The sequence below is a fragment of the Trichechus manatus genome, unplaced genomic scaffold (assembly GCF_000243295.1).
Source record: "Trichechus manatus latirostris isolate Lorelei unplaced genomic scaffold, TriManLat1.0 scaffold00120, whole genome shotgun sequence".
In the NCBI taxonomy this organism is placed as follows: domain Eukaryota; kingdom Metazoa; phylum Chordata; class Mammalia; order Sirenia; family Trichechidae; genus Trichechus; species Trichechus manatus.
The window spans coordinates 5159054-5179739 of record NW_004444056.1 but is presented as its reverse complement, the minus strand read 5'-3'; the positions used below and the strand labels follow the sequence as shown (position 1 = coordinate 5179739).

Below are 20686 nucleotides of genomic sequence, written 5' to 3'. Positions count from 1 at the left end.
TCAAAAGACTTCACCAAAAGAGTAAAAAGAGAACCTACAGAATGGGAAAAAATTTTTGGCTATGACAAATTCAACAAAGGCCTAATCTCTAAAATCTACAGGAAAATCCAACACCTCTACAACAAAAAGACAAATAATCCAATTAAAAAATGGGCAAAAGATATGAAGAGACACTTCCCCAAAGAATACATTCAAAAAAGAGTTTGCAGAAATAAAAAATGCTGACTGGAATTTATGGGGAAAAAAAAGTAGTAGAAAGGTTGGAAAATAAAGTCAGTAAATTTCCCCGGGAAGTAGAACGAGAAGATAAAAACTAGAAAAAAAAATTAAGCAAAATACAAGGGATTCACCTAAGAGGCCTAACATCCAAGTAGTATGCATTCCAGAGAAGAGAGAAAAAGAGAAGGCAGGCTAAAGTAGCAACACAAGAAAAATGCACATAAAGGGTGAATCCAAAGATTGAAAAGACCCAGAACAATGAATGAAAAAGACCCATACTAACGTACGTTATTATAAAGGTTCAGAACACACAAAATGACAATTTTAAGTTTCCAAAGGGGGGGTGGGGGGGTGACACCACTAGGCACATACAAAGGATCAGAAATAATAATGGCATCCAACTTCCCTGAAGAGCAACATTGGTTTCTCAAAGACAATGGAGCAATGCTTTCAAAATTCTGAAAAATACTGCTAACCTAGAATCTTCTACCCAGTCAAAGGGCAGAACATGACAACAGAACAGACCATTTTGAAGCAAGGTCTCCAAAAGGTTAATCTTCTATGTACATTTTGAAAAAATATTAGAGAACATTTCAAGCATGTACAAATGTACAGCGGAAAACATAAATGAATCACCATGTACCCCATTCATAGCTTTAACAATCAACTCCTTCACTGCCCACTCTTGAAATTTTACTGAAGATGTACACGCTTCACCAAAACAGGAGTACACAACAAAAAAGGAGAAGGCAAAGGAACCAGTAAACAGGAGAATCCAACACAAAGAAGAGAAAAAAGGAATTCCTAGAAATGACAGTGTTGCATCTCGTCTGAGAGCAATCAGTAACAATGAGAAAAGGACAAAAGATGCTAGAAAAACACCTTCAAGAAATACATGGAATAGACGATGTATTATCTATGACATCTGGCTATACAGAAAGTATACCGAGGAGTTTTACAAAGTTGCTGGAGGGTATAAGAGACTTCAAATTTCAAAGAAACTTAAGCAAATAGGGAAAAAAAAATGTATAAAAAAAGGTAATCATATTGCGTTACTTGGCTAAACAGTGTCTAATACTTAATATAGTAATTATAACAGACACAGTAAATGCAATTTTAGCTAAAAACTTTATTGGGAGGTTAGTGGGAGAGGGAGATGTTATGTAAAAGAGACAATATCCTCAACAGAAGTCAATACATAGTATCTAAAATTAGTGGGTTAAGAGAAATTCATATACCCATATTATTCACAAAGTATTAAGAATCAGAATGAGTTAAAAAAGCATTACCTCTGGAAATACTTACTGTTTTTTTGTTATAAGCCTTTTAGCACTTCTCCACATTTTCAACTATGAGATTTTATTACTTCACTAAAAGTAAAATCATTTTTTTTAAAGAAAAGAAAAAAAGATTTCAAAATAAATATGGCAAAAGTTAAGGTTTGTTAAATTTGAATATTAGGTACATGGATGTCTATTGTCATTCCCTGTACCTATAAGTATGATTAAAGTATAAGTTTTTTTAAAAAAACAAGAATAGAGACAGGAAAAGAATATTGCAACCTTCGATAAACTAGGAAGAATGGAGACTAACACTGAAAAAATTACACCGTAACAGTAGTTGCCACCCCCATGTTTTAGGAATATATAAACTACCATTCTAGCAGTTAATTAAATTTCAACATACGGTAATCATACAGGTAACCCTAAATTATTTTCAAAATAGAAATTCTAAATACATATAAATAAGTAAATATATAAAAAAGAACGCAATGATTCAAATTTTTATTAACCACTTACCCTTTATGTTAAACACAGTGTCAGGTACTGGGAGTTGTGGCACACATCAGAGGAGCTGCCTACCCAATCTATTTACCCTTGTGGTGATTTTAAAAACACAGCCACCCATCTGACACTCATCCCCTCCAGTGGTAAGAGTCTATGCTCCCTCTCTTTGGCCCTGGGCTGGCCTGTATGACTGCCTCCATGAACAGAGTAGAATGCTGCAGAAGTGACTCTGCCTGACTTCCAAGATTAACAGGAGAGGTGAGATGACTTCTGCAAGTCTCTCTTGGGACACTCACTCTCTCACTCTGGTAGCCTTCAGCCTTAGTTTAAGAAGTCCTGCTAATCCAGAGGTCTGATGTGAAAAGATCACTTAAGAAGAGAGATGCCCTAGGAGCCTCAGCTGTTATTAAAGTCTCCGTTTATTTTAGTCTTCCCATCCCAGGAGCCAGACACGTGAGTGAAGAATCCCTTGAGATGGCCCCAGCCTGGCAGCAGAGTTCAGCCACTATATCAACTCTGGAATGCCTACTGGGGCTTGTTGCGTGAGACAAATAAACTCCTTGTTGGGTGAATTTTCTTTTACTTGCAAATGGGCACATCTCTAACTGATGTAAGGGATAAAAAGCAATACAGCGTTTATCTATGTTAACAGAAACAAGGATTCAGACATAATTTCATATAAACAAGACTGAACAAGAGGTCAGCAATCTTTCCAAAACAGGGTATAATGTATGATGTACAGTCTGCTTCCGTAAAGGTTTCAGCCTTGGAAGTTCTATAGGGCAGTTCTATTCTGTCCTATAGGGTCACTATGAGTAGGAATCGACTCAACGGCACATAAGAATAACAACATGCAACAGTGAAAAAGAATAAACAACCCCATGGTTTTATATACTAAAATACCTATCAATGGGTCAAGGAGAACTCACGGAGCACCTCCTTTGTCTTTAGCTCTATGCCAGTGCTAAGAAATACTGAAGAATAAGAAAATCAAAGATCAAAATAAGAAAAAAGAAAACATAAAATCAAAGTACTGTACAGGATTAACATGCCCCTTAGAAATCAACATATCCTGGTTGTTAGCTCCTTCAGTTACTTATACGGGACCCTGGTGGCACAGGAGTTACATGCTCAGCTGCTAACTGAAAGGTGAGTGGTTTGAACTCCCCAGCCAGCCTGCTTCCGTAAAGATTTACAGCCTCGGAGACCCTATGGGGCACTTCTACTCTGTCCTATTGAGTTGCTAAAAGTCAGAATCAACCTGATGGCAATGGGTTTTTGGTTTCTTCAGTTACTTATGGAGTCCCTGAATGGTGTGCTTGCTGCTAACCGAAAGGCTGGAGGTTCGAGTCCACCCAGAAGTGCCTCAGAAGAAAGGCCTGGCAATCTACTTTCGAAAAATCAGTCACTGACTACTCTATCGAGCACAATTCTACTGACACACACAGAGTCACCATGAGTTGGAGTCGACTTCACAGCAACTGTTTTATTGTTTTGTTCTTTCCTTTCAGTTACTTATATCATACTACACATCACTTTAATCAGCTCACTTTCCTCTTAACAAGAAGATGACTTCAAAATCAATGAACAAGAGTACTGAATCTGGAATAGTGTTCGTAAAATAATTTAGGAAAATAAATTACTATTTCAAATGACAGAGACCTACAAGGTTTCACTGGTCTACAAGAAACCCACAGCAGTTTTTTTTTTTTTTTCTTTCAGTTAATAAGATGAAATAAAAACATTTTATGTAAGCAGTATGATCAATAATAATGCTATCTGCAGAGCAGCTATAATGTGTCAAGCACCCAGCCAAGTACTTGACACACATTACCTCATTCATTCTCCATTAGGTACATACCGTTCTATTTTTCAGATGAGAAAAACCAAGGCTCAAGAAGACTAAGAACTGTACCTAAGTCTACACAACTAGTAAGACACAGCTGGGATTCTGAATAATATGCTCTTAGATGACTTACACTTCAGTCAGTATCACTATCCCAATTCAATCTTACTGATAAATAATGAACAAACAGGTAAGTCAGTGAGGAACTAAAATCAGAAAAAAGTAAACCAAAACCAAACCCACTGCTGTCGAGTTGATTCTGACTACTCATAGTGACCCCACAGAACAAAGTAGAACTGCCCCACAGGGCTTCCAAAGAGTAGCTGGTGGATTCAAACTGCTGACCTATGGGTAACAGCCAAGCTCTTAACCACTGCGCCACCAAGGCTCCTGAAAAAGGTAAGGGAGACTTAAAATCTTAATGCCTGTGGCTCTTTTAACAAAGGAACTACAAATATGAGAAATAATTCTAAATCACCTAGCAATCATTTTTCTAAGATTAATAATTTTGCTAATGATTCTCAGATTCATTTATCATAGAACCTTAAAATGTTAGGGCAAATTTTTTCAATATTCAAATGTGTTTCTGGGATGAAGAACATAAGTCCCGAATAAAATAACACATACCTATTTTACCGTGTATCCTACAAAATTTTTATTCATTTTTGTTTTGGGGAGGGGTTAAAAAAAAAAAAAAATCAGGCCAAGTCTAAGCTTGTAATTCTATTAGCTATGTGCCACATAGCTATGGAGCTCTGGTGGTGCAGTGGTTAAAAACTTGGCTGCTAACCAAAAGGTCAGCAGTTCGAATCCACCAGCCATTGTACTCTGGGGCAGTTGTACTCTGTCCTACAAGGTCACTATGAGTTGGAATCGACTCGACAAAAACAGGTTTTTGGTATGTGCCACAAAAATAAGAAAATTAACGTAATTTCTAGTAAATATTCATTTCATTTCCACATCAGTATAAATACCCCTGGTGTCGTAACGGTTAAGAGTCCAGCTGTTAACCGAAAGGTTGGCAATTTGAGCAGTGCCAAAGAGAAAAGATCTGGTGATCTGCTACTGTAAAGATCACAGCCTAGAAAACCTTAAGGAGCAGCTCTACTCTGTCACATGGGGTCACTATGAGCAGAACTCAACAGCACCTAACAATAATTACTCCCTCAAATAAACATGTGAAAATCTCAAGTTTACCTTTTTCCTTAAAACTGCTATCTATCAACATCCTAAATTGCATTAAATGTAATACTCATCTAGTCAACTCATTTTCATTTCTTTCAAAATAAATCCTTTATTTTGCTATAATCATATTAAATGGGTATTTACAATTCACTTAGTAAGTTTACTGGGCGTCTATAACTTGCTACAAGGTGAGAGACTACAGAAAAAAAAAAAGGTTAATATGATCCCTGCCTAAAAAGAATTAAAATTTTTTTCATGTGTATGTATATGCAAATTAACTACTGAATTTCTGGTTTCTCATGAAATACTGTAAATTAACAAAGCTTCAAGAACAGCAAACCACTAGATAACTGTGCGGAAGTGCTGCACTTGTTTTAAACTTATCACACTCAAACGTGCTTAGAAACACAAGCCCTCAGTCTGCTCGCACTTGCGCTGCCTACCTGCATCAGCTCTGGACCGCTGGCCAGGTGTCTTTCCGAATGGGGTCTTCATTCATCTGTATTTAAGTGAGCAGCACAGCTGCTGGACTAGGGTGAAAATTCAATATTCTCCAATTTGAAACTTTTCACAGAATTTCAACGTTCTTGTTAATCCACCATCCAGTGTCTCTTTTACAGATTCAGCAAAAGTACTTGAAATCACCAGTGCTCTGCAAAATAGTGAAATAACAGTTCATTACTACAGGACCAAAAGAGCAAAATTAGGGCAAGTGAGCCACTGAATGCATCACAAAATGTAAACATTAATATTAGCGAAAATGCACTTTGCCCAGAAGCATTTAACTTTATTTCCTAAGAGCTGGATTCCTAGAACAGGACAAAGCAGAAGGGAGGAAAGGAGGTGCTGGACCCTATTAGTGAGGAAGCCCGTGACATCTGTAAGACCCAGAAGTGAAGTTCCTCAGAGATCAACTGGAATACAGTACAGCTCATGGCCACCCCATGTGTCGCCCTCAGCTGGAATCGACTGGACGGCAACTAACAACATCCCAGTAAGCTGCTTGGCTTCCCCCACTGCATCCTAACCCATTTGACTGCTGGAAGTCAGGAAAGCATGGATGCTAGGGTTTCAGAAAAGATTCAGACTGCCATGGCCCCATCTCCTTGATTGGATACAAGGAATGACAGAGTGGGGGAGGTGGTGGGAGGTGCAGGCTAACTGGGGAAGGAAGAGTGGCAGCACAGGGAATCAAGTTAAAGACAGGTCAACAGCTCGGCTGAAGGTCGTGAGGCCAGTGAGTGGCCTTCTCAATCCCCCTCAGGCAACAGAAAGGATGGTAGCCAATGAGACTTTGTTTCTCCTCTTCTGCTCCCAAGCTTCCAGAAACCAGGAGAAGCCTCAAAAAAAAAAAAACCTTCCTCATCCATGTAAATATTAAGTCATTTTACAGAAGGAGTTTACCATTTAAACCAAATTTGTTTCTAAAAGTTTATAATCCACATGGTAAAACACATTTTCATATCTTACTACAAATTTCATTAAAGCACATGATCACATACATTTGGTTCTTGCATATTATTAGTCTTCATGTCCTCAACTTACAGGTTTAAGAATTGAAGGGAAGGCTGAATCAATTCTCTAGAGACTAAAATGTAACAAAATGTAACTAAAAGGTATAATTAAGGAAAGAGAAAGGAATCAGTTTAACTGGTCAAAATTCTTAACTATCTAAAACTCTTAAAGCTTTATTATTCAAATCTTTTAACTATACAAATCTTCATTCAGCAAATATTCACTGAATAGGCAGTAAGTACAGGGTAGAAGTGGGGAGACAATACACAAATAAATTAGGAAAATATACAGTAAGTCAAATGGCAATAAATGACACTGAGAAAAATAAAGGGGTAGCACCATTAACACTTCCCAGTGCAGGGTTTAAGAGAGGTCTGTGGCGCTCTGGCGTCTAAGTGCTCTTAACAAGTGTTACACCCAGCCTGCTTCACTCCCCAAATGACCTATGGAGCCCAAGGCCACGGTGAAGGCTATCATAACAACTGGTCAGTTACCATCTTTCTCTACACAGCAAGCCTGACGTCTCTCTTTATCTCATTCATCACTAAACATGCAAGCTTCCCTCATTCAACTCTTACTCTCTAAGGTGACCCTATCACTCTCCCTTACTCCCTGCGCAAACCTCTCCAATGCCTTCTGGAAGACAAAGTATGCCTTTATAAGCCAAAGGTTGTCTCTTGACACAGTGGTTAAGAGCTTAGCTGCTAACCAAAAGGTCGGCAGTTCGAAACCACCAGTTGCTCCTTGGGCACCCTATGGGGAGGTTCTACTCTGTCCTATAGGGTCACTATGAGTCAGAAGTGACTCGACGGCACCTAACAACAACACAGGACTCTAACTCCTCTCCCCAACAAGTCTCTCAAACGATGGCAGCTTGTATTCTTCACTGCATATATTTAAGCCATTTCTCCAACCTAAAAATCCCAACTTGGAAGCACATGCTGTAAAAATAATAGCTATCCCTTTTTCTTAGTCATCTATTAATCTCCTACTCACCTGCACACATTTATGGATCATTTTGGCACCTTGTTTACTTTCTTTCCACCATTACTCCCATCCACATCCTTGGGCAACCCCAACAACCCCATACACGAGCCACATAACACCCCGCTTTCTAGGCTCTGACATCCTCACTTCAAACTACCTACCTCACTTCAGCCACCCATTTCCAGGGCAATCATTTGTTGCTGTCCTTGTTGTTGTTAGGTGCTGTCGAGTCAGTACCAACTCACAGCGACCTTTTGGACAACAGAACGAAATGCTGCCTGGTCCTGTGCCATCCTCACAATCGTTGCTATGTTTGAGCCCATTCCTGTAGCCGCCCCATTCTCCTAGTCCATCTGAGTGGCGACCCTACCCCCTCGGCCCCTGCAGGCCCTGATCTTCTGCCCTCTGGACATGACAGCCTAAACTCCCCTCCCCCCTTCACCCACAGCTTTGGACAGCGGTCCCATCCCCCGGCACACCTTAATAGCAGCCCCACACTCCAGAACAGAGTTGGCAAAGATATGACTTTGAAACCTAAGAGACTGTGGCCCCACCCTTTGAGATTCAGAAGGCCACTGGCCCCACCCATTGAAACAAAACGTCCAACTTCCTGGACTCCTTCTAACAGTTCTGCTGATCTCCGAGCTGCTCCAGGGATGGTCTTTTCTTGGCCTGTTTTCCGTCTGCAGAATTCCAAGAGGTAGACAGCATTCTCCCATTCCTTCTGTGTCCCCTTCAGTCTAAGCTGATAGGTCTTCTGCTGTGGTAACTGGTTAGATCCATCAGTCACAGGCTTAATAGCTTTAATAAAAATAATGTAGCAACATCCCTTGGTGAACATTCTAGGACACATCCTTAGCTTCTATAACAGAATTTTCCAAATCTTTAAGTTCTGTTTTCATTTTGTACAGTTCATTTTTAAGTCCATCTCTTTCCTCTCGTATTTCACTATAAGCAACAAGAAGAAACCACACAGCTCCTTTAAGATCTTGCTTAAAAATCTCCTTAGCCAGATATCCAAATTCATCACTTACAAGTTCTACCTTTCACCAAATATCTGAACATAGTTCAGACAAGTTCTTTGCCCTTGCATTAAAAGCATCACCTTTCCTCCACTGTCCAATCACATGTTCATCTTTTTTTTTTAAAGCCTCACCAGAAGGACATTTAATATCCACGTTTATAGCAACGGTCTCTCGCTAGCACCATATGAACTCCCTAAGATGACAGAAACTTTCTCTATGGCTCTCCCCACTTCCTTCTGAGCCTTCACTAGAACTGCCTTTGACATCCACAATTCTACCAACAGTCTCTTTAAGGCCATCAGGCTTTTACTGTTAGGCACCTTGAAACTCTTCCAGCCTCTACCCATTATCCACTTGCACATCTTATTTGTCGGTTACAGCAGCACCCTCACTTCTCAGGACATAACTGCAAAACCTCCAAAATATCTCAAACATCCCACACTCAAAACCACCTCCTACCATCCCAGCTTTCTTACTGTTACACTCCCACTCCAACAACTCTTTAAAGCCACAATACCTCCTCATCTGTGGCTCTGTCATTTTTTCATTGTCTCATGATCTTCCTTAAAAACTAGCTTCCCTCATCACTCAGCTTAGATTCCAAAGATGATCAACTACTAGAGTTACTCCCTTGCTCATCTCAATTTTCTTACCCTTCTCTTCCTTAGTCACATCTATGGGACAAAACTCTAACCCAACTGTTTGCTAACTGCACCTAAACTTAAGCAAGTAAACATGGCTGGCAACACACACAAAATGTAGCTTCAAATTTATGCTCTCCCTATTATCTCCATCCTCAGCAGAATAGCTTGCTATTTGCTGAGAAAACAGAATCAAACAAAAGAGAACTACTCATCTTGCCAGCACCAAACTCACAAACTCACCCGTACCCTGTAAGAGATGAACTATCCCTGAAACTCAGTTAAACCCTTTCGCTGGGTTAGTAAATCCCATCTTTGTCCTCTGTATTATTTTCTCTCTTTCAACTAGAGCATACATGAAGTAGCACTTCCCAATTTAAAAAAACCTCCCATGAGCCCAACGTTCCCCCTTTTCTTTGCTCCTGTTTATAAACAAAAGCCCTTCAAAGATTGAGGAACTTTTTAATCTAAGCAAATATCAACGCATCCTAACTTAAGTTAAATTAGTTCTACAGCATGAAAAAATTACTTATTAAAGTTCTAAAAAGATGTATACTGTTCTCACTAGCAGATTTAAGCTTACCCTATGGTAATTTGTTATTTTCCGTTTGATTAGAATCTTCAGGTTTAATGAATTTTTTTAAATTCTGAGAAAGAAGTTTAAGGAAGAGTTTCAGTGGGAAAGAATACAAGGGGCTTTATTAATAACACAAACAGAAAAACTGCAAAATTTCAGGTGAAAGTCCTGCTATTTTTGAGTTGTAATTATTACGTCAACCACACAGTATTATCCCAAATCTCGTATGACAGAAAAAATGTAGAAATAAAGCAAAAGAAACACTAACAAGGTGCTAATAGTGAAACCCTGGTTTTAATAGTTGCCAAGTAATTCTTTTAAAATTCAGATGAATTACAGCCTTCCTAAAATAAACCACAGAAAAATGGTAAACCTAACTTTTGCAATTTTTTTTTAAGTCACACCACTTTAAGTTATTCTACTATTAATTCAATCAATAAGACAAACTGGAGTGGGGGGTAGACAGCTTTAAATGCTGAGATACAAAATCTCATCATTTCTAAGACAGTAAGAGTTATAATAGTTTTTTTCATGTGTTATGTAAGATGTCAATGGAATTTAATTTTGAGGCCATTTAAAAAAAAAAGGTCAAGAAGGGAGAGAGTTGACACGTCGTGGGGTTGTAAACCAATGTCATAAAACAATATGCGTAGTACCGTTTAATGAGAAACTATTTGTTCTGTAAACCTTCACCTGAAGTACAATTAAAAAAAAAAAATACCATTGTTGTTATTAGGTGCTGTCAAGTTGGTTCCGACTCATAACAATCCTACATACAACAGAATAAAGCACCACCCAGCCCTGCGCCATCCTCACAATTGTTGCTATATTTGAGCCTACTGTTGTAGTCACTGTGTCAATCCATCTCCCTGAGTATCTTCCTCTTTTTCGCTGACCTTTTACTTTACTAACCATGATGTCCTTTTCCAGAGACTCATCCCTCCTGATAACATGTCCAAAGTACACAAGATGAAGTCTTGCCATCCTCACTTCTAAGGAGCATTCTGGCTGTACCTCTTCCAAGACAGATTTGTTCATTCTTCTGGCAGTCCATGGCATATTCAATATTCTTTGCCAACACCTTAATTTGAAGCCATCAATTCTTCTTCAGTCTTCCTTATTCAGTGTCCAGCTTGCGCATACATATGAAAATACCATGGCTTGGATCAGGCACACTTTTATCCTCAAAATGAAATCTTTGTTTTCCAACACTTTAAAGAGGTCTTTTGCAGCAGATATGCCCAATGCAATATACGTCAAGTGATTTCTTGAGTAGTGCTTCCATGGGCACTGATTATGGATCCAAGTAAAATGAAATCCTTGACAACTTCAATATTTTCTTCCATTTACCATGATGTTGCTTATTGGTCCAGTTGTGAGGATTTTTGTTTTCTTCATGTTGAGGTGTAATTCATTCTAAAAGCCTGTAGTCTTTGATCTTCATCAGAGAGTGCTTCAGCAAGCAAGGCTGTGTCAGCCTGTATAACAGGTTGCTAATGAGTCATCCTCCAATCCTGCTGCCGCTGCCTTCTTCATATACTCGTTTCTCAGATTACTTGCTCAGCATACAGACTTAGTAAATATGGTGAAAGAATACCATGCTAACGTACACCTTTCCAGATTCAAAACCAGGCAGTATTTCCTTGCTCTGTTCCAACAGCTGCCTCTTGGCCTATGTACAGGTTCCACAAAAGCACAATAATTAAATGTTCTGGAATTCCCATTCTTTGCAATGTTATCCATAATTTGTTATGATCCACACAGTCGAATGCATTTACATAGTTAAACAAATGATTTCTTTAACGAGAATCAGCACAAAGCTGGTTCCTATCAGATGAAGGCTAAAGATGTCCCAAATGTCTAACTTTTCCAAGCTACTGTACCATTTCATCATCTCCAACATCAACTACTCCCTCTCGCCTCAGTACTCTCCCTCCTGTCTTTGAATTCCCTAATTCCCTACAGTGTCTCACAGAACTCCTAACCATATAAAGGAAATGGGTCACATGGTTGTGGAAGCTGGTTAAGTCCTAAACTCATGGGTCAGGCATAGACTCCTCCCTGGCCCTCAGTCTCTGCCCAAAGGCACTCAGCTTTCTCGTTCCATGGGCTGGGAAGCCCACTGTGCCGCCTCCTGAGCGTCTCTGCTGCAGATCTCTGCTGCAGGTCTCTCTTTCTTTGGTAGTATAGTAGGCTCTCCTCTGCTCTGGAATTGGCTCTCTCTTAAGGCAAAACTGATCAATCCCCTCAGTGAGCCACAATTAACTTATCTGCACAGTATCACTCGATCACTTGGGTGGGAGGCACAAAACCATGGCCAGAAAGGCCACACATAAAAGTATTTAATCACACAATAGTCAATAAAACACAGGTAAATATCTTTCTGGCATTCTTTGCTTTCAGCCAAGATCTCTTCCAGTCGGCTGGCCAGGTAGCTGTCTTCCAAATTTCTTGGAACAGGTGAATGAGCACTTCCAGCACTGCATCTGTTTCTTTAAAAATCAAGTAATATTATGTAACTCCCGGAACCTTGTTTTTCGACTCCTGCCTTCAGTGTAGCTTGGACTTCTTCCTTCAGTACCATCAGTTCTTGATCATACACTACTTGTCAACCAGTTCTTTTTGATACAGTGACTCGGTGTATTCCTTCCATCGTCTTTAGATGTTTCCTGTGTCTTTCAATTATTTTGCCCATGGAATCCTTCAAAACTGCAACTCGACGCTTGAATTTTTTCTTCAGTTTTTTCAGCTTGAGAAATGTCCAGCGTGCTCTTCCCTTTTGGTTTTCTAACTGCAGGTCTTTGCACATTTCATTATACCACTGTACTGTGTCTTCTCAAGCCACCCTTTGAAATATTCTGTTCAGCTCTTTTTACGTCATTGTATCTTCCATTCGCTTTAGCTGCTTTATGTTCAAAAGCAAGTTTCAGAATCTCTTTTGACATCCGCTTTGGTCTTTTCTTTCTTTCCTGTCTTTTTAATGTCTTCTTCCTTTCTTCTTGTATGATGTTCTTGACATCATCCCACAACTCTCTGGTCTTCAGTCAATAGTGTTCGATGAGTCAAATTCATTCTTGAGACGGTCTCTAAATTCAGGTGGCATATACTCACGGTCGTACTTTGACTCTCGTGGACTTGTTTCAGTTTTCTTAAGCTTCAACTTTAATTTGCATATGAGCAACTGATGGTCTGCTCTGCAGTCAACCTCACACATTTTTCTGACTGATGAATCGAAGCTTCTCTACTCTTTCCACATGCAGTCGATTCGATTTCTGTGTAATTCATTCAGCAAGGTGTAAATGAGAAAAACAACTACGACCATCCATTAATAATCAGAAAGTGAAAGGTATGAACCATGAACCTAGTAAATAATAAATTGTCAAAAACAAAATGGAATATATAATGATCAATATCCTCAGTGAGCTGAAATGGACTGCTATTGGCCATTCTGAATTAGACAAACCTATGGTCTAATATGCTAGGAATGAAAAATTGAAAAGGAACGGCATTGCATCATCATAAAAAAAAACATTTTGAGATCCATCCTGAAGTACCACGCTGTCAGTGATATGATGATACCCATACACCTACAAGAAAACCAGTTAAAATGACTGCTCCAATTTACCCACCAACCACTGATGCAAAAATGAAGAAACTGAAAACTTTTACCAACTTCTACAGTATGAAACTGATCAGACAGGCAATCAAAATGCACTGATAATTACTGGCGACTGGAATGCAACAGTTGGAAACAAAGAAGGATCAGAAATTGGAAAATACGGCCTTGGTAATAGAAACGACGCCTGAGATCGCAAGACAAAATTCTGCAAGACCAACGACTTCTTCACTGCAAGTATCTTTTTTTCATTAACAAAAATGGCAACTATACCCCTGGACCTCACCAGATGAAATATACAGGAATCCAATCCACTACATCTGTAGAAAAAAATGATGAAAAAGCTCAGTATCATCAGTCAGAATAAGGCCAGGGGCTACTGTGGAACAGACCATCAATTGCTGACATGCAAGTTCAAGCTGAAACTGAAGATAAATAGAACAAGTCCACAAGAGCCAAAGTACAACCCTGAGCATATCCCACCTGAATTTAGAGACCATTTCAAGAACAGATTTGGTGCACTGAACACTAATGACCGAAGATCAGATGAGTTGTGGAATGACAGCAAGAACATCAAACAAGAAAGAAAGATGACATTAAGAAGACTGGAAAGAAAGAAAAGACCAAAATGAATGTCAGAAGAGATGCTGAAACTTGCTCTTGAATGTCCAGTAGCTAAAGCAAAAAGAAGAAATAATGAAGTAAAAGAAGTGAACAGAAGATTTCTAAGGCAGCTCAAGAAGATAAAGTATTATAACTACATGTGCAAAGACCTGGAAATAGAAAACCAAAAGGGAACAACACATTCTGCATTTCAAACTGGAAAAAACTTAAGAAAAAAATTCAAGCCTTGAGTTGCAATACTGAAAGATTCTATGGGGAAAATATTAAACAACACAGGAAGCACTAAAAGAAGATGGAAGGAATACACAGAGTCGTTATACCAAAAAGAACTGGTCGACAATCAACAATTTCAGGAGGAAGCATGTGATCAGGAACCAATGGTACTGAAGGAAGACGTCCAAGCTGCACTGAAAGCATTAGCAAAAAACAAGGCTCCAGGAAATGAGAGAATACCAACTGAGATGTTTCAGCAAATGGATGCAGCACTGGAAGTGCTCACTCATCTATGCCAAAACATTTGAAAGATAGCTACGTGGCCAACAGACTAAAGAGATCCATATTTATGCCTATTCCAAAGAAAAGTGATCCAACCCAATATCATTAACATCGTTAGCATCACACACACGGATAATTTTGCTGAAAACCATTCAAAACTAGCTGCAGCAGTATATCAACGGGGAACTACCAGAAATTCAAGCCAGATTCAGAAGCGGACGTGGAACCAGGAATATCACCGTTAATGTCAGATGTATACCGGCTGAAAGCAGAGAATACCAGAAAGATGTTTACCTATGTTTTACTGACTATGCAAAAGCATTCGACAGTGTGGATTGTAACAAATTTTTAGTAACATTGCAAAGAACGGGAATGCCCGAACACTTAATTGTGCTCATGAGGAACCTGTACATAGATCAAGAAGCAGTCATCGTTCGAACAAAACAAGGGGATACTGTATGGTTTAGAGTCAGGAAAGGTGTACATCAGGGTTATTTCCTTTCACCATACTTATTCAATCTGTACGCTGAGCAAATAATCCGACAAACTGTACTATATGAAGAATGTGGCATCAGAACTAAAGGATGACTCATTAACAACCTATGATATGCAGACGACACAACCTTGCTTGCTGAAAGTGAAGGGATCTGAAGCACTTACTGATAAAGATTAAAGGCCACAGCCTTCAGTATGGATAACACCTCAATATAAAGAAAACAAAAATTCTCACAACTAGACCAATAAGCAATATCATGACAAATGAAGAAACGACTGAAGTCAAGGATTTCATTTTACTTGGATCCACAATCAACACCCACGGAAACAGCAGTCAAGAAATCAAAACATGCACTGCACAGGGCAAATCTGCTGCAAAAGATCTCTTTAAAGTGCTAAAAAGCAGAGATGTCACACCTCGAAGACTTAAGGTGGCCTGACCAAGTCATGGTGTTTTCAATCGCCTCATATGCATGTAAAAGCTAGATGACAAACAAGGAGGACTGAAGAATTGATGACTCCGAACTGTGGTGTTGGTGAATAATACTGAATATATCATGGACTGCCAAAAAAACAAACAAATTTGTCTTGGCAGAAATACAGCCAGAATGCTTCTAAAAAGCAAAGACAACGAGACTACGTCTCACATACTTTGGGCCTGTTATCAGGAGGGATCAGTCCCTAGAGAAGGACATCATGCTTGGTAAAGTAGAGGGTCAGCGGGAAAAAAAAAAGAAGACCTTCGACGAGACTGACTGACACAGTGGCTGAAACAATGGGCTCAAGCATAAAAACGATCATGAGGATGGCGCAGGACTGGGAAATGTTTCATTCTGTTGTACACAGGGTAATTACGAGTCAGAATTGGCTTGATGGTGCCTAACACAAAAGCAACATTCAATACGTATGCTGAGCAAGTAATTGAGAAGCTGGAGTATATGAAAAAGAATGCAGAAACAGGACTGGAAGATGACTCATTAACAACCTGCAAGCAAATCTTGCTTGCTAAAGCACTTACTGATGAAAACCAAAGACTACAGCCTTCAATATGAAGTACAGCTCAACGTAACACAAAAATTCTCACAACTGCACAACGTTATAATAAATGGAGAAAATACTGACGTTGTCAAGGATTTCATTTTACTTGAATCCACAATCAACGCCCATGCAAGCACCACTCAAGAAATCACAGACGTATTGCATTGGGCATATCTGCTGCAAAAGACTTCTTCAAAGTGCTAAAAGAGAAGATTTCATTTTGAGGATAAAGATGCACCTCACCCAAGCCATGGTATTTTCAAGCACCTCATATATATGCAAAAGCTGCACACTGAATAAGGAAGACTGAAGAACTGATGCCTTTAAATTATGGTGTTGGCGAAGAATACTGAACATACCATGGACTGCCAGAAGAACGAACAAATCTATCTTAGAAAACGTACAGCCAGAGTGCTCCTTAGAAGCGAGGATAGTGAGACTTCGTCTTGTGTACTTTGGACATGGTATCAGGAGGGATCAGTTCCTGGAGAACAACATCATGGATGCTAAAGTAAACAGTCAGCCAAAAAGAGAAAGACTCTCAACAAGATGGAATGATACAATGGCTGCAGCAATGGGCTCAAACACAGTAACAACTGTGAGGACAGCGCAGGACTGGGCAATGTTTCATTCTGTTGCACACAGGGTCACTATGAGTCAGATTCAACTTGACAGTACCTAACACCGATAACAGTGCAAAGAATAATATCCTTGTATTAAGAACTGTCATGATATTTCCAAATTACTTTCAAATGGTTCAATAATCAAAATTAAAAAAAAAAAAAAAAAAGGAATGTACTTCAGTGTCAGCAACTGAATCTGGATGAAGGGCATGTAGGTAGTCCCTCAGCTGTACTTTCAATTTTCCTGTATGTAGGAAAATTCCTTTAAAAGTTTCAGGGGAAAACGGCAGGAGAGTACCTAAGATTAGAAGTGGTGGCAACGGCACAAGGGTTTGCCATAAAACAAAACCAAAACCGAACCCTTTGTCATCAAGTTGATTCTAACTCAAAGTGACCTTATGTATAGGACACAGCTGAACTGCCCCACGGGGTTTCCAAGGAGCGGACGTGGATTTGAACTGCCAACCTTTTGGTTAGCAGCCATAGCTCTTGACCATTCACTTATTTCCAAAGATGTTGCTTTTTAAAATGGATTAAGAAAAGATAACAAAATACTAGCAATTCCTGAATCTCGATGGATATACAGATGTTCAATTGCCTAGTTCAACTTTTCTATGCTTAAAATTTTTCACAATAAAAAGTTAAATAAAAAAAAGCAAATGGGTGAACGGTTTCAGATAGCATAGGCTGGAAAGAAAAGGCACTGGAAATACAACTTGGAACTAAGTACCTCAAAGAATTTATTAGAAAGTACGACAATTTATTAAAAAGTACATCAAAGAATTTACTAGAAATTTCAATTAGAAACGTTCCAATGGACAGAATCTAAGGACAATGTTCTACAGGCCTCTGGTGTAGTCTGTACCTTTTGCTATGTAAGAATGGCTTGTGGGAGGCATCTGGCCTCCTAGACTAACTTCCCAGATACGGAAAGAAAATCATTATCAGCATCAACAGCCCAAAGCTTATTTCTATGAGGTGGAGATCAAACATATCTCCACTCTCTAACCTTTTTATCAATTCTGACACCAGCCATTCCTCTCACAGCACTCTCTACTTCTCTGCTGGGTCCCATAATTCATTGCAATGGCCACACAAAACTCACAGACCATACTAACAGTTATGGAGTTTACTAGAGAAGTTTAACAAGTTACAACTACGGATGAGGAACAACTCAGGATATGGTTTCTCGATCAGGACAGCCTCTTCTCAGCTGTGCCTGCAGGCAGTCCTCTCTCCAGGGTCTGGCCCCTCAGATCAGCCTCTGCCCTGCTCAGGCTAGTGTTAAAAAGCTCTTTAGCTCTACTAATACATGCCTGGGGGCACCCTACTCCACCAATAAGTCTTGGCCCGAAAGCGCTCAGTATTCTACTCCATGAGTCCGCAAGCCTACCCACACCACCAAAAAGACACCTGCTCAAAACTGCTCAGCTCTCTCCCTCTATGGGTCAGCACACCCACTGTAACTGCCTTGCTCTGTGGCCCTGGAAATCCAATGTGCCGACTCATGCTGGTCTCCTGGTTCTGCTGCCCGTTTATCTGCTGCTGCTTCTCACCATCCTGTGCCATCTTCACTGTTACAGCTCTCTGTCTCCTGGGTCCAGGAGCTTCTCAGCGCAGGGACCACGGGTTCAAAAGACACTCTCTGCTGCCATCTCTTTTTCTTGTTGTTGGTACAAAAGTTCCCCATCTGCCTCTGGGATGGCTCATTTTAAGCCTAGTGGGATGGCGAAACTGACCAATTCCTTTGTTTTGATTCCATACACCTTATTTGCATTATTAGCAAGCTGTCCAATCCCCTTGTAGGGCCACAAGCACCTCGTTTGTACAGTCCCACCCAATCATTTGGTGGAAGTTACAAAAACCATGGCTAGAAGGTCTGCATTAAGTAATTTACTGGACTACAAGCTAAAACCTCAGATATTAAAATGAAGTACCCAATTCTAATAAAGCATTGTAATTATGTGGTGTTTGGCAATTTACAGATGCTTGCAAAGCTACTGTAATACTACCAAGTGAATGTTCGAAAGGCCTACGGAGCCCCCGACTCTTATATCAATATAAACAAAATTATTAAACAATCTAAACCACTAACCATCGGCACACCAAGTTTTAACACAGGAGCCCTTAACTGTGAAAAAATTTACATAGACCAAGAATTCGGATAAGGGAAGAGTTACATCTTTAGTTTCCCTATTAATCATCTTTTCTAACATCCACCCAATAACATTCCTGCCACAGTTTTATTAATAGTACCTCTAACTTTCTGAACAACAGAAATCACAAATTTTTTATTCGTTTGTTGCAGACCACAAAATACCACTTACGCTCTCAACTACCTCTAAATATTATCATTGTTAAACCTGCCACTAGAACAAACATGACTACAGTCTTCTCATCTACAGACGCACATGCACAGAGTGGGTCGGCCATCAAGCCACTCTGGGCCTAGTCATTTGTTACCAAACTGTGAAAATACAATTAGTGACTCACCCACCTTCAATGCTCTCTAATATGACTGGTCAACAATCATGTGTTGATCAATATGTAAAAGGAGATAAACCAAAGACCAGCCCGCAATTTAATTTCTTTAATTAAACATCAAAACCCTCATCTTGATACCATAAAACAAAATTTCTTATATTTTAACTACATTGTCTTGTCACTTAAAAGTACCAAGAAACCATATTACCACATTAAAAACTGTCTTGACAATATTTTAGTAACTGTTTCAATATAATTAGTTTCCTTTGTGAGCCCATGTCTTTTATTCCTTGTATTCAGAAACATTCCAAGAATGGAAGCATAGGTCTCACTAGATTGCTACAAAGATAGCTTCCTGGCTGAGAATCAGCATAAAGCCAATTCGCAGAAAGCAGAGAGTAATCATATCTCTGCTTTCCCATTTCACATCATTTCTGACACCAATTGCCATGACAGCAATCTCTCGCTCTGTCCTAGCCACCTTAAGAATTAACCTGTAGAATTTGGAAAAGGAAAGGGAAAAGATTCTCCCAGAGAGCCTCCAGAAGGAACACAGCCCCACTGACATCTTGATTTTAACGCGGTGAGACCCACCTCACACTTCTGACCTACAGAATTAAAAAAGAATAACTGTGTTGTTTAAAAAAAAAAAAAAAAAGACGACACTGCTCTTGGATTCCAGGAGCCCTGGTAGTGTAGCGTAACCAGCTCTCAGCTGCGAACCCAAAGGTTGGCAGTTTGAACCCACCAGCCACTCTGTGGGAGAAAGATGTGGCAGTCGGCTTCCAAAAAGATTACAGACTTGGAAACCCTACAGGAAAAGTTCTACTCTATCCTAACGAGTCCCTATTGATCGGAATCAATTTGGTTTGCTTTGGTTTTTTTATTTATTTTTTTGGTGGATGAGGTAAGAGGTTAAAATACATGGAGAATTAAACCAGCACAACAATCACATATAAGCAAAAATGAGGTAAATGGAGTATAAGTGTCTAGGAAGAAAGAAAAAGCACCAAATAATATTAGATTTTGAAAGTCAAGGATGTATGTTTTAATCTGTAGGTACAACTAAAAGAACAGTAAAAATAACTTCCGTATTAACAGAAAAAAAAAATAAAAAAATAAGCATCCAAAACAAGGCAAGGAGAGGAAAAGGCACATAAAACAGACTCCGTTAATAATGAAAATACACAATTCTGAATTTGTATGCACCTAATAACACACCCTGAAAATTGACAGACAGAATAAAGAAATTCACAGAATCAAATAAGAATGAAAACACATCCTACCAGAACTTTTGGGACACAGCAAAAGCAGTGCTCAGAGGTCAGTTTACAGCAATAAATGCACACATCCAAAACGAAGAAAGGGCCATAATCAAAATATTAACCCTACAACTGGAACAAGCAGAAAGAAAGCAGCAAAAGAAGCCCTCAGGCACCAGAAGAAAGGAAATAAAAAGAATCAGAGCAGAAAAAAACAGCTAACAGAAAAACAACTGAAAGAGTTAACAAGACCAAAACTTGGTTCTT

At 39.4% G+C, this 20686-nt stretch overlaps 1 protein-coding gene across 11 annotated transcripts in view; it reads right to left on the bottom strand.

The window, feature by feature from the left end:
• SPIN1 (spindlin 1) overlaps window positions 1–20686 on the bottom strand; it is an 83315-nt gene that overhangs the window by 34928 nt on the left and 27701 nt on the right. For 3 of the 11 annotated variants that reach the window (XM_023738621.1, XM_023738623.1, XM_023738622.1), the window contains exons 2-3: window positions 5481–5689; window positions 1525–1589 (exon numbers count right to left, since the gene is read on the bottom strand). In XM_023738621.1, coding sequence (XP_023594389.1) covers window positions 1525–1562 — 38 coding nt within the window. In that variant the 5' untranslated portion in view covers window positions 1563–1589; window positions 5481–5689. Of the gene's footprint in view, window positions 1–1524; window positions 3233–5480; window positions 5694–20686 lie in introns of those variants that run through there. The other 8 variants (XM_023738624.1, XM_023738628.1, XM_023738629.1 and 5 more) reach the window with 5 other exon arrangements.